This window comes from Somniosus microcephalus, chromosome 16 (assembly GCF_052327205.1).
Source record: "Somniosus microcephalus isolate GS21.2 chromosome 16, FLI_Smic_1.0, whole genome shotgun sequence".
Lineage (NCBI taxonomy): Eukaryota > Metazoa > Chordata > Chondrichthyes > Squaliformes > Somniosidae > Somniosus > Somniosus microcephalus.
The window spans coordinates 17,964,949-17,980,294 of NC_141002.1; the positions used below are offsets into that span (position 1 = coordinate 17,964,949).

Below are 15,346 nucleotides of genomic sequence, written 5' to 3' on the forward strand. Positions count from 1 at the left end.
AGGGCTGTCTGGAGCAGGGCTCGAACCCTTCACCTTCTGACTCAGAGGCAGGAACGCTATCACTAAGCCAAGGCTCACTCCAGTAAATTGGGTAGAAGTAAATGGAATTCTGGGTAGGGCAGTGGAGGTCAATCCCTAGAATCATTTGAGGAATAGTTGAAATCTCTGAATATGGTGTTTGAAGGGCTGGTTTTAACATTTCCCTGGTTGCTTCTTCAGGTGGCTGAAGCCATGGAGATCATGCTGCTGGCAGTCATTTCCCCAGCCATTCGTTGTGAATGGCGCTTGGAAGAATGGCAAGTTGCCATGGTTACCACGGTAAGTTTATTCCTTTATGCTTTTCACTCTGATTTAGGCCATTATATTTCTATGCGATAGCATCTTCAATCTGTCCCTTGTGGGTCAAGAGCAGCGCTGTACCACAGCAAGTTCATGACGATCATTCAGAAACCAAAGCCAATCCAAGTCTCAGCTGAGAGAAGCATGAATCGGTGTGGTCAACTTCTCACGAGAGTTAATGAGAAGAACCTTCTAAGCTTCTTCGATAACAAAATACCGCGGATGCTGGAAATCCGAAATAACAACAGAACACGCTGGAAAACCTCAGCAGGCCAGGCAACATCCGTGAAGAGAGAAATAGAGTCAACGTTTCAGGTCAAAGACCCTTCGTCAGAACTGAGAAAAAAGCAGGAAATGAAACAGATTAAAAAGCAAGTTTGGGGGTTGGGAAATGGGGGAGGGGATGAAAGAACAAAAGGGAAGGTCTGTGAGAGGTGAAGAGACATTAAGAGACCCACTCAGACCTCACCGTCCGCGGCCTCTTGTATTGTTCCACGGAAGCTCAGCGTAAGCTTGAGGAACAGCACCTCATCTTCCGATTAGGCACTTTACAGCCTTCCGGACTCAATATTGAGTTCAACAATTTCAGATCATAACCTCAGCCCCTATCATATTTTTATATATTTTTTATCCACACTTTTGGTTTGTGCCTTTTCCTTTTTTTTCTCTCCCACATGGCAGCTGTCTCTCATTCTGCCAGCGCATTTCACACTTAGAAACATAGAAACTAGGAGCAGGAGTAGGCCATTCGGCCCTTCGAGCCTGCTCCGCCATTCAACGAGATCATGGCTGATCATCCAAACCCTAGCACCCAGTTCCTACACCGACAGCCATCCCACCCAAGCCCTATCCCCGTAACCCCACATATTTAATCCCCCCTAACACTAAGGGCCAATTTTTATCATGGCCAATCAACCTAACCCGCACATCTTTGGACTGTGGGAGGAAACCGGAGCACCCGGAGGAAACCCACGCAAACATGGGGAGAATGTGCAAACTCCACACAGACAGTCACCCGAGGCCGGATTTGAACCCGGATCCCTGGCGCTGTGAGGCAACAGTGCTAACCACTATGCCACTTCATCTAGAGCCATCCTTTGTTTCTTTACCTGTCCTATTACCATCTCGTCTCGCCTTGAATATCTCTTAATGTCTCTTCACCTCTCACAGACCTTCCCCATTTCCCAGCCCCCAAAGTTGCTTTTTAATCTGTTTCATTTCCTGCTTTTTTCTCAGTTCTGACGAAGGGTCTTCAACCTGAAACATTAACTCTGTTTCTCTCTCCACGGATGTTGCCTGGCCTTCTAAACTTCTTGTTATCTTTAGACTTTTAACATTGAAGCTTGGAGTTGCTCAGCCGCACTTAGAGCCAGCCGTGGCTCAGTGGGTAGCACTCTCGCCTCTGAGTCAGAAGGTTGTGGGTTCCATTCCCACTCCAGAGACTTGAGCACAAAAATCTAGGCTGACACTCCAGTGCAGTACTGAGGGAGTGCTGCACTGTCAGAGGTGCTGTCATTTGGATGAGAGCTAAACTGAGGTCCCATCTGCTCTCTCAGGTGGATGTAAAAAGATCCAATTGCACTATTTCAAAGAAGAGCAGGGGCATTATCCCTGGTGTCCTGGCCAATACTTCTCCCTCAATCAACAACACTAAAACAGATTATTTGGTCATTATAACATTGCTGTTTGTGGGAGCTTGCTGTGTGCAAATTGGTTGCAATGTTTTCCTACAATACAACAGTGACTACACTTCAAAATTTTTAAAAACCAGCAAAGGATGACCAAAAAAAAATAAAGAGAAAGAAGATGAATTATGAAAGTAAACTGGCAAGAAATATAAAAACAGATAGTAAGAGCTTCTACAGGTATATAAAAAGGAAGAGAGTAGCTAAAGTAAACATTGGTCCCTTAGAGGATGAGAATGGGGAATTAATAATGGGGAACAGGGAAATGGCAGAGACTCTGAACAAATATTTTGTATCTGTCTTCACGGTAATAGACACTAACAACATCCCAATAATGGATAATCAAGGGGCCACAGGGAGGGGGGAAACTAAAGACAATCACTATCACTAAGGAAAACGTACTTGGTAAAATAATGGGACTAAAAGATGACAAGTCCCCTGGACCAGATGGCCTGCATCCCAGGGTCTTAAAAGAAGTGGCTGCAGAGATAGTGGATGCATTGGTTGCAATATACCAAAATTCCCTGGACTCTGGAGAGGTCCCAGCGGATTGGAAAACCGCAAATGTAACACCCCTATTTAAGAAAGGAGGGAGACAGAAAGCAGGAAACTATGGAGTTAGCCTAACATCTGTCGTTGGGAAAATGCTGGAGTCGTTCATTAAGGAAGCGATAGCAGGGCATTTGGAAAATCATAATGCAGTCAAGCAGAGTCAGCATGGTTTTATGAATGGGAAATCATGTTTAACAGATTTGCTGGAGTTCTTTGAGGATGTAATGAGCAGGGTAGATAAAGGTGAGCCAGTGGATGTGGTGTATTTGGATTTCCAGAAGGCATTCGATAAGGTGCCACATAAAAGGTTACTGCATAAGATAAGAGCTCACGGAGTTGAGGGTAATATATTAGCATGGTTAGAGAATTGGCTAACTAATAGAAAGCAGAGAGTCGGGATAAATGGGTCATTTTCCGGTTGGCAAATGGTAACTAGTGGGGTGCCACAGGGATCGGTGCTGGGGCCTCAACTATTTACAATCTGCATTAATGACTTGGATGAAGGGATCGAGTGTAATGTAGCCAAGTTTGCAGATGATACAAAGATGGGTGGGAAAGCAAGTTGTGCAGAGGTCGCAAAGAATCTGCAAAGGGATATAGACAGGCTAAGTGAATGGGCAAACATTTGGCAGATGGAGTATAATGTGGGAAATTGCGAGGTTATCTACTTTGGCAGGAAAAGTAAAAAAGCAAATTATTATTTAAATGGAGAGAGATTACAAAATGCTACAATTCAGAGGGACCTGGGGGTTCTTGTGCATGAAACATAAAAAGTTAGCATGCAGGTACAGCAAGTAATCAAAAAGGCAAATGGAATGTTGGCCTTTATTGCAAGGGGGTTGGAGTATAAAAGCAGGGAAGTCCTGCTACAACTGTACAGGGTATTGGTGAGACCACACCTGGAGTACTGCGTACAGTTTTGGTCTCCTTATTTAAGGAAGGATATACTTACATTGGAGGGAGTTCAGAGACGATTCACTAGGTTATTTCCAGAGATGAGGGGGTTGACTTATGAGGAAAGGTTGAGCAGGTTGGGCCTATACTCATTGGAATTTAGAAGAATGAGAGGTGATCTTATTGAAACATATAAGATACTGAGGAGGCACAACAAGGTAGATGCAGAGAGGATGTTTCCCCTCGTGGGGAAATCTAGAACTTGGGGGCATAGTTTCAGAATTAAGGGTCGCCCTTTAGAACTGAGATGAGGAGGAATTCCTTCTCTCAGAGGGTCGTAAATCTGTGGAATTCTCTGCCCCAGAGAGCCGTGGAGGCTGGGTCATTAAATATATTTAAGGTGGAGATAGACAGCTTTTTGCAAGATAAGGGAGTGAAGGGTTATGGGGAGAGGGCTGGGAAGTGGCTTTGAGCCCAAGATCAGCCATGATCTTATTGAATGGCGGAGCAGGCTCGAGGGGCCAAGTGGCCTATTCCTGCCCCTATTTCTTATGTTCTTATGTCTACTTCATTGGCTGTAAAGTGCTTTGGGAAATCCTCAGGTTGTGAAAGGTGATATATTAATCCAAGTCTTTCTTTTTACTTTTCATTTCTGATTCATCTCTTTCTCTCCTCTATTTTGGTGTCTTGTGCTGTGAGCCCTTCACTTTGGATCTTCAATAAAATAATTTTTTACTTGCTGGAGTATTATTGTTAATGATGTCTTTTAAATTTAAAGGCCTAGAAATTCAGTGGGCTGCACCACCCGTTAGCGCCTTAATAGGGCGCTAAGTGGGTCGGAAGCCACTGGCCACGCCTCCCGCTAAATTCAGCGGGATGCTAATGGCGGCGCTAGCCGTTAGCGCTGCGCCGCTACCGATGACGTCATTGGTGTGCGCAGCGCCCTGCTAACGCCCCGATCGCGATATTTAGATGCGCCCCCTGCTTTAACGCCGGACGCTATTTGCGACCGGCTCGGGGGCCTACCTGCGCCGGTAGAGGCGCTAATTAAAGGAGAGGTGCAGGGCGGCCATTTTTTTTGCTGACCGCCTGCCAGCACCTCTCCGCGCTGCCGTCCCTGGCCTCCTGAGCACCCCCCCCCCCCGCGGAGTGCCGACTGCGTCCCAAGAGCCCGGCACTTCTCCTCGGTGCCGGGCTCTTTTGCCGGCACTCACGATCCTCGATCGTGCTGCACAAGGCCCCTTCCCTTTAAGAAGGGGAGGAAAGCCTGCAGTACCGCTGCACGCCGTGCCGCAGCGTGTGGCGCTGCGGCACGTTGCGCAGCGATATTCAGCTGCAGCGCCCCAAGAGGGATGCGGGGCGCCTCCATGTCGCGCCGCACTTCCCTCTGGGGCGCGCAAACTGAATTTCCGGCGGGTGGCCGCGACTGCTACTTTTAGCGCCCTGGCGAGGCTGGTGCCCCAAATGGGGCTATAGTGAATTTCTAGGCCTAAGCGCTTTACAGCCAATTAACTACTTTTGAAGTGTAGTCACTGTTGTAACATAGGAAACGCAGAAGCCAATTTGCACACAGCAAGATCCCACAAACTGAAATGAAATAAATGACCAGATAATCTATTTAAGTGACGTTGATTGAGGGATAAATATTGGCCAGGACACCAGGGTGAATTCCCCTGCTCTGCTTTGAAACAGTGCATAGGATCCTTTACGTCCACCGTAAAATGGTATCTCCAACAGTGCAGCACTCCCTCAGGACTGCACTGGAGTGTCATCCTGGATTGTGTGCTCAAATCTCTGGAATGGGACTTGAACCCGCAAACCCCAGGCTAAGAGGTGAGATTGCTACCATTGAACCAAGGCTGAGAGCTAAAATTTGAAGATTGATGTTAGGAATCACTTCTTCACAGAAAAAGTTGTCAAGATCAGGAATGATCTTCCAATTTGGGCAGCGGAGGTAAAACCAGGGAGTCACAGGAACATAGCAACAGGAGTAGGCCGTTCAGCCTCTTGAACCTATTCCTCCACTCATGGCTGATCTGTATCCTAACACCATCCACCTGCCTTGGCTCCATATCCCTTAATACCCTTGGCTAGCAAAAATCTAGCAATCTCAGATTCAAAATTATGAAGTGAGCTCGCATCTACTGCTTTTTGTGGAAGAGAGTTCCACACTTCTACCAGCCTTTGCATGAAGAAGTGTTTCCTAACTTCTCTCCTGAATGACCTGGCTCTGATTTTAAGGTTATGTTCCCTTGTCTTAGACTCCCCCACCAGCGGAAAAAGTTTCTCTCTACTCTATCAAATAACCTCAATCAAATAACCCCTTAACCTTCTATATTCCAGGGAATACAAGCCCAGTTTATGCAATCTTTCCTCATAATCTAACCCTTGGAGCCCTGGTAACATTCTGGTGAATCTGCGCTGCTCTCCTTCCAAGGCCAATATATCCTTTCTAAGGTGCAGTGCCCAGAACAGTACACAATACTTTAGATGTGGTCTAACCAGGGCTTTGTATAGCTGTAGCAAAACTGCCTCCCCTTTATATTCTAGATATAAAGGCTAACATTCCATTAGCCTTTTTGATTATTTTTTGTACCTGACCTCTACATTTTAGTGATCTGTGTACATGGACCCCAAGACCTCTTTGGACCTCCACTGTTCTTAGCTTTTCAACATTTAAAAAATACTTGGATCGATCCTTTTTTGGTCCAAAATGGATGACCTCACACTAACCTGCATTGAAATCCATCTGCCACAATCTTGCCCACTCACTGAATCTATCAATGTCTCTTTGTAATTTTATGCTCCTGCTTACACTACTTACTATGTCACCAATCTTTATGTAATTGGCAGACTTGGATATGTGGCTCTCTATTACCTTATCTAAGTCATTAATAAATATAGTGAATAGTTGAGGCCCCAGCACAGATCCTTGTGCGACACCTCTAGTCACTTCCTTCCAATTCGAGTATTTTCCCATTATCCCTACTCTCTGTCCTCTACCTCCTACCCAATCGCCTAACCAGGTCAATAATTTGCCTCCAATTCGATGAGTTTTAATTTTAGCTAACAGTCTCTTTTGTGGAACCTGCTTTTTGGAGGGAGTCAGAGCATGCAGGGAGGTCCTCTTCCCTTCCGATGGGCGGGAGACCTCCCCAGGAGACCAAGACAGCCTGGTTGCACATTGCACAGGAGGGCACAAGCAGGGATGTGGTCAGGAGGATGAAACGTTAGTACAAAGCCACACTCAACCTCATCCTCCTGTGCCTCTCATCACATCCCCATCACTTTGCCTCCCCTACACTACTCCTGCACATCCTTACTCACACCAACTTACCTTGCACCTCTACCCATCCCTCTCTATCTACATTATCACATCACTATCTCACTAGCCACCCCTCACACTCACCCTCATCCTAGTGCATTCATACCAACTAACAACTCACAAGGGTAGCCACTTGGGTGGTTTATCCAATGTTTATGTAAAGTTTCTGTTAATGTGCTGTCAAACATTGACATTTTTATTTTAAACACTTTCCGGTCTTGGACAGATTTGTGTGCACCTTTGGAAGTGGCTTAGTGAGTTGCAGTGAATGGTGAGACATAACGGTCCCCCCCGCAATGCTGAGCAGTGTGAAAGGAATGGCTTTGTAGGGATGCTTTATGGTGTGGGGTGGTGCCAACCTGGCGCTTCATGTGGCATCCAGGGTGCACAGCATAAAGTTAACTAAATCTGGCCATGATGAGGCCATCCCTCACCTCTCGGGCAGCAATGTGCTTGAATGCTGAGGCCCTCTGTCCTGTGCAGCATCGGGTGATTGCAGAGAAGGTTGGTGTTGTTGTTGGTGCTGCTGGTGCGCCTGGTGCTGCTGGTGTTGGGGCTCATCGTAGTCGGATTCTGCGGGCCAAGATGAGAAAGTATAAAGGTCACCCATGCTGATGGAATAGATGGCAGGTGAAGTACAGATCACAGAAGCAATTTGTTAATGGTGAGAGAGGTAATGAGGTGAGACTGGATGGAGACTTGTGGAAAGACTTGCAGCCTGCAGAATCTGTGCTGGAAATGGACTGAGCAACAGCTTCTGCCTGAGGAAAGTGATCATCTGTCAGGTGGGAGCTTTTACTGTACATTTGAAGCTGTCAAGTAATCAGCTGGAGCAATGATCACTGAACTCACGCCTCAGGTTGACAGACATGGTCATCGAGCAGAGTGGTTCCCGTGGGAATGAAGTTAAAGTTAAAAAGTAAGGTAAAAAAGCGTGTTAAGGGTCTGTTAAGTACATTATAATGAGTTCAGTTGTGTCGCCTGCTGCTGCCTGTCGGGTCTGCTCAGCGCTGACAGACCCGACATTGGGAAAGGCGCATTGCGGCAGGTTGACAGCGGGCTGCCGATCCACTGTCAAAAAAAACACTTCCCCACTCGACCTGGCATTGATCCTGCCTGCTGACATCCTGGAAAATTCTGGCTAAAGTAATTATTCAACAAGTCTGCCATTTCCTTATTTTCATTTGCAATATTAAGGAGTGTGTTGGAATACTCTCTACTTGCCTGGATGAGTGCAGCTCCAATAACACTCAAGAAGCTCGACACCATCCAGGACAAAGCATCCCACTTGATTAGCACCCCATCCACCACCTTAAACATTCACTCCCTCCACCACCGGCATACCATGGCTGCAATGTGTACCATCTACAAGATGCACTGCAGCGACTCGCCAAGGCTTCTTCGGCAGCACCTCCCAAACCCGCAACCTCTACCACCTATAAGGACAAGGGCAGCAGACGCATGGGAACACCACCATCTCCAAGTTTTCCCCTCCAAGTCGCACACCATCGTGACTTGGAAATATATCGCCGATCCTTCATCGTCGCTGGGTCAAAATCCTGGAACTCCCTCCCTAACAGCACTGAATACCTTCACCGCACGGACTGCAGAGGTTCAAGAAGGCGGCTCACCACCACCTTCTCAAGGGCAATTACGGATGGGCAATAAATGCTGGCCTTGCCAGCGACGCCCACATCCCATGAATAAAAAAAATTACCCGCTTCAGTTTTTAAAGGGCGCACATTACCATTGACTACTTCAATGTAAAAATATTTTGTGTTAATCTTGATATCCCTCGCAAGTTTATTTTCATATTCCTTTTTGCAGCTCTTACTATCTTTTTTGTTTTCCTTTGCTGTTCTTTTATCTCTCCCAGTCCCCTGGATCTACACAATTCTTTGCACTTCTGTATGCTCTTATCCTTTCTGGACTACTATAATAACAACTCGTTTGTGCAGCGCCGTTAACAACACAAGGCACTTTACTCGTAGTCAGACAAAAATTGACACCCAGGCAAATATGTTCACGATTTACTAGCAAAATGGACAGAGGAATTCTTCACAGATGGAGTCACGACGTCTCTACCTGAATTTAAAGTACAGAGGTCATTTCAAAATATTGAATTTCAGTGTCAACAGAGCTACCAAATTCTTGATCAACAGCATCCATTACAGATTTTAAAATATTTTGCTAAGGTTCTGTGATAGGTTAAAATTAGATCAAGTGTCCTTTTTCCTTTAGTTTTATGTTGGGCCGTATTTTGCAACCCCTACGGGTGCGTACGAGTGCGCACGTGCCCATAAGGGCCACGCAAGTTCCGGGTTTAGGTATGCGATGCGCATGCGCGAAAACCCGGAACCTGTGATCTGTCAAAAATCCTCTCGGCAGATCCTCCGCATCCCCAGGAGAAGGGCCTCTGCGGGTGGAGAGTTGCCCAATTTGCCCAATTTCTGCCCCGTTGAATGCCTGTGAAATTCTTACGCCTGGTAAAAGCAAGCATGAGGCCTGCTTTCACCAGCATAAGAGTAATAAAAAAATAAAAAAATAACATTTTAGCACTCATTAAAAACCCTGTCCAATAAGGTAAGTGTAGTGTATGTAACTGTTCCACCTTTAAGAGAACTATTTTAAGGGTTGCACTACTTTATCTTGGCTGCTGTATACTGTAATAGCGGTGGTGACCACACCAGTATATAAGTGCTGTGTAATGATTTATTGGGCAGTTCCGCCCTGACCTTCGACTAGTAAAGACCTGTTAAATTTTACTCTTGTGGTCTGTGTAGTAATTTTCAATATAACACACAGACTTAACAGTGGCGACGAGTACGATCTTACCCTGCGGCAGAGATACATCCAAGGCAGTTTAACGGGCGTCGAGAGGAGGCATCCGCCCTCATCATTCTGCTGAGAGAAGACTTGGGTCTTCAGAGCAAAAGAAGAATTCTGACACGAAGCCTTCCATCAGCAACAGGCAGTGATCATCCCTTCTATCACGGTGGTGGGTAAACCGATCAGCGACGAGCAGCAAGTCGGCCACATTGGCTGTGAAATAGGGGAGGGAAGATCGGAGGATATAAGGGCGGAGAACTCGACCACGGCCGGGGAAAAGAGCCAGACAGAAGTCGGGGCCAGAGGCGCTGAGACTGGGGCAGCGTAAGGCACGGAAGCCGCGGTAAATGCAAACGCAGCCGGTGTGAGAGACCGGGCTGCAAGCGGGCTGGGAGACGCAACAGCGTCGAGAGCAAGCTCGACCGCGACCGGTGAAAAAGGCCGGGCAGCTACCGAGGCCACGAGGCGCAGCGACCGGGACAGCGAAAGGCGCGGGAGAAAATAAAAATATAAAAATTAAAAAAAACCGCGGAGAACTCAGCCGCAGCCGGGGGGGAAAGAACCGGACTGCAAGAGGGGCTGGGAGGCACGATTCGAGAACCGCTGGGGAGGGCGAACGCAGCAATACGGCAATCGCCATTACAGCCAGCGGGGGAGAAAGGCAAACGCGGGAAGCCGCCATTTTCGTGGGCGGGGAAGAAGACAAGCGCGGGAAACCGCCATTTTGAAAAAAAAAAGTTAAAGAAAAATTTCTTTTTGTTTCTCAAGAAGATTGCGAGGATGCCTAAGCATGGTAACATCAACGATTTCGATCCCGATGTTGAAGATTGGGCCACGTATGTAGAACGCATAGAGATATATTGTAAGGCAAATAAAATATCAAATGAAGATAAAGCACTAACCTTACTAAACTCAATGGGTGCAAAGACATACGGGCTATTGAAGCATCTTCTATCACCAGCTAAACCGGCGGATCAGACTTTTGCTAATATTGTTGCTGTCCTGAAGGATCATTTGAACCCCACACCGCTGATGTTAGCGGAACGATTTAAATTTTATGCGAGAACGCAACTGAAAGAGGAAAGCAACGCGGAGTACTTAATTGAACTGCGTAAGCTAGCGAAATACTGTCAGTTTGGGGAAAGTCTGACAGAGGCACTGAGAGACAAATTCGTGTGCGGATTGTCGAAAGAAGGAACACAAAAGCGGCTGCTTGAAGAGAATGATCTTACACTTGATAAGGCTGTCTCTATTGCAGCATCGCACGAAGCCGCAGCGAGAGGCACTGCGGAAATGCAGCTGAAGGCAGCGGTACTCGGCGTAGATCAAATGGCTTTGGGTACAACGAAATGTTATCGTTGTGGGAAGACAAAACACGATCAGAACCAATGCTGGTTTAAAAACCAGGAATGTCGAAAATGTGGCAAGCTTGGTCACATAGCTAAAGTATGCCGGTCAGGAAAGAAGACCAGCAACAAAAAGTCACCGCAGGAAAAGTGCAGAAAGGTACATAAGGTGGCTGAGAAGAGTTCGGATGAACAGAATTCGGATTCAGACTCCAACAGCAAGGAACTGGGTAGCCTGAGAATTCACAATGTGAGTAAGGAAGCTGACCGACAAACTATCTGGGTCACACTGCAGATAGCAGGAGTCCATGTGAAGATGGAATTGGACACCGGATCGGCGTTGACGGTCATGAATAAGCAAGATTACAAAAGGTTATTCACACATATTCCCCTACGGGATACGGAGATAGTATTGCAGACATACACGGGGCAAAAAGTATACCCCATCGGAAAGATAAAAGTCAAGGTGATACACAAGGGCAAAGAACACCAAGGAATGGACATATATGTACTACCTGAGGGAGGTCCACCACTTCTGGGACGGGAGTGGATCAGGAAAATAAATATGGACTGGCACTCCCTAAAAGCAATAACGGTAGATTCCGGAAAGAAAGATGTCAAACCTGAACGATTGTCCAGAATATTGGATGAGGCTAAAGAGGTGTTCCAACAGGGACTGGGAACACTGAGAGGAATTAAGGCAAAAATCAAGATTGCAGAACATGCAAACCCAAAATTTTTCAAAGCCAGACCAGTACCTTATGCAATACGACCTGCTGTGGAAGCTGAACTGGAAGGGCTTGAACGTTCAGGAGTACTGTCTAAGGTGGACTGGAGTGAGTGGGCCATGCCCATTGTTCCCGTCATGAAGCGTTCATCGAGTAACAAGCCAGGGGAACCGGGGAAGGTCCGCATCTGTGGAGACTTCAAGATCACAGTTAATCCGGTGCTTCACATGGTGCAATATCCGCTTCCGCGGATTGAGGATATCTTTGCTTCATTGTCTGGCGGGAAACACTTCACCAAGATAGACCTGGCGCAAGCGTACTTACAGATGGAAGCTGAGGAAGAGTCGCGCCAGTATCTCACAATCAACACGCACAGAGGCTTGTATCGATATAATAGACTGGTTTTTGGAGTGGCTTCGGCTCCAGCAATTTGGCAGAGGGCCATGGAGCAGGTATTACAGGGAATTCCAAGCACTCAATGTTACTTGGACGATATCCTGATTACAGGAGAGGACGATGAGGAACACCTTGCAAATTTGAAACTGGTGCTCACCAGGTTGAAGGAATATGGCCTTCGAGTTAATCGCCAGAAATGTGAGTTCTTTCAGAAACGGATCTCGTACTGTGGTCATGTCATTGACCAGGAGGGGCTGCACAAGTCACCTGACAAGATCGAAGCTGTTGTGAAGGCTCCCGCTCCGGAAAATGTATCCCAGTTGAGGCCGTTCCTAGGGTTGATTAACTATTACCATAAGTTTCTGGCAAATCTATCCACGGTGCTGCACCCGCTGAATGCTCTGTTGCAGAAAGAAGTACCATGGAAGTGGAGCGAGGACTGTAAGAAGGCCTTTCGCAAAAGCAAGGCATTGATCACCTCAGAGGAAGTGTTGGCTCACTTCAACCCAACGCTACCTATTCGTCTAGCTTGTGATGCTTCCCCTTATGGTATTGGAGCAGTGCTCTCACACAAGTTGCCAAATAGCTCGGAAAGGCCAGTTGCATTTGCATCCAGATCATTGACCTCCGCTGAGCGCAACTATGCTCAGATAGATAGGGAGGCTCTCAGCCTTGTGTGGGGAGTAAAGAAGTTCAATCATTACCTGCAGGGCAAGAAGTTTACACTGCTGACAGACCACCAGCCGTTGGTATCCATATTCAACCCTAAAAAGGGCGTTTCCATTATGACAGCGCAAAGGCTACAGAGGTGGTCCCTTTCCTAGGGGCACACCAATATGACATAGAATACAAAGGATCAAAACAGCATGGGAATGCTGACGGTTTATCGCGCCTACCATTGCCAACGGTAGAAGAGGCGCCTACAGTGGACCCAGTGGAGATGTTCCACTCAACCATAGTGGAATGTCTACCAGTAACAAATTCTACCATTGAAAAGGAAACGAGAAATGACCCGACTCTCTCACGAGTCTACGATTTAACGGTGAAGGGATGGCCAGCACATGGCGAGCCACTGTTGCCAGCATTCTCGCAAAGAAGAGAACAGCTGTCAGTGTGCCGAGGAACCTTGATGTGTGGATCCAGAGTGGTGATTCCACCCAAACTTCAGCATAAAGTGCTAAAGGAGCTTCACGAGGGGCATCTGGGTGGAGTGAAAATGAAGAACCTAGCCAGAGCGTTTGTGTGGTGGCCAGGTATCGATGGAGACATCGAAGAAATGACCAAGAGCTGTCTAGGATGCCAGAAGGTCCAAAACGCCCCACCACAAGCCCCTCTACATCCATGGGAGTGGCCCTCATCTCCATGGCAAAGGGTACATATCGACTTTGCTGGTCCATTTATGGACTCAATGTTCTTAATCGCGGTGGATGCACACTCCAAGTGGCCGGAGGTAATAAAGATGTCCTCCACCACCACGGAAAAAACCATCACAGTATTAAGGACCATATTTGCCAGGAATGGGCTGCCGGAACAGATCTGTTCTGATAATGGACCGCAATTTGTGTCCGAAGAATTCAGGAAGTTCTTAAAAAACAATGGGGTTAAACACTACACGTCCGCCCCATACCATCCCGCCACCAATGGATTAGCTGAAAGGTTTGTCCAGACCTTCAAGAAGGCCATAAAGGCCATGGGTAATGAAGACATAAATCTACAACATAAGGTAGATAACTTCTTGTTGGCGTACAGGAATGCAACACATGCGGTCACAAACCAAACTCCCGCCATGATGTTTTTCAATAGAAGACTAAGATGCCGGCTGGATTTGATCAAGCCAAACATCAGAAGGGACGTAGAGAACCGGCAATTTCAAGGCATGAATGAAAGGCCAACTAGAACCTTCCAGATAGGTCAACAAGTTTTGGCCCGGGACTACCGTACCGAGAAATGGCAGCCTGGAACTATTTGCACACGACTAGGACCGCTGATGTATACCGTGGACATTGGTGAAAGCATAATAAGGCGCCATGTTGACCAGATCATAGAGTCATCCGAAAAGGGCCAACCTACTCCACAACTCTATACGCCTAATGATGAAGCAGAGATACCCATAGTATCTACCTCCGATCCGGTAATACTGGAATCAGATGAACCCGACACTGGCATTCAAGCCAAATCGACCTTGCCAAAAGAACCTACTACACCACCGAAAACTAGTCAGGAAGCCTCCAGAGAGACTGAATCTGTGAACTGTGTTTACATGAAGTTGTGTATATATGTTATGATGTTATGTTTAATGAGGAATATATACTGTTAAGCTAAAAAGGGAGGATTGTAGTGTATGTAACCGTTCCACCTTTAAGAGAACTATTTTAAGGGTTGCACTACTTTATCTTGGCTGCTGTATACTGTAATACCGGTGGTGACCACACCAGTATATAAGTGCTGTGTAATGATTTATTGGGCAGTTCCGCCCTGACCTTCGACTAGTAAAGACCTGTTAAATTTTACTCTTGTGGTCTGTGTAGTAATTCTCAATATAACACACAGACTTAACAGTAAGTTTATTTTTAGCCCTGTTAAAACATTTAAAAAAGTCAAAACATTTCATTTTCATTTAAATTATTTAATTAAATGACATTTTAATTAATTTTAAATATGTAATGATTTATTTATTTATTTCATGTGTTCGTGTATTTTTTAAGTGATCCCCATTCATACTTATGGGGATTCGGTACGTATGGAACTCCCATAAGTATGAATGGGGATTATTGGTTGGGCCGGCCCACGTAATCCCAGGGGCGCTTGTGAACCACAAGCGCTCCTGGGAGACGTGGGCCTCTACCAGCGAGTACCCAGTGAGGCCCAGGAGCGCGAGTCTCCGTACCTCCCAGACCACCAGATAAATTTGTAGATTTTGTACAGGTCGGAGGCATCCGCCCGCAGGAAGCCTCCGATCGCAAATTTTGGGCCGTTTTCTCTCACCTCTTTTGACCATGGCTGTTTTATTTGGTAAGCATTCCAGAGTCATTCCAGGCGCTGTGATTGGAAGATTGGAAGTCTCTGCGGAAGGATGAAGGATGAGCACGATGGCCTGAATGGTCACTCTTTGTGATCTTTGAGAGTTACTTGCCTTTTGATGCTAATTTTGATTTCATGTTCGAATGGCCTGATGCTACAACCATGCACTGGAGTCAATCCAGGCCGACATCAGCTGGTTACCTGCACAACGGGGAAAGAATTGCTCAGCTC

At 46.6% G+C, this 15,346-nt stretch overlaps 1 protein-coding gene across 1 annotated transcript in view; it reads left to right on the plus strand.

Moving 5' to 3' along the window:
• Positions 1 to 219: 219 nt before the first annotated feature.
• svopl (SVOP-like) overlaps positions 220 to 15,346 on the plus strand; it is a 111,499-nt gene continuing 96,372 nt past the window's right edge. The window contains exon 1 of the mRNA XM_086008621.1: positions 220 to 318. Coding sequence (XP_085864747.1) covers positions 232 to 318 — 87 coding nt within the window. The 5' untranslated portion in view covers positions 220 to 231. The remainder of the gene's footprint in view (positions 319 to 15,346) is intronic.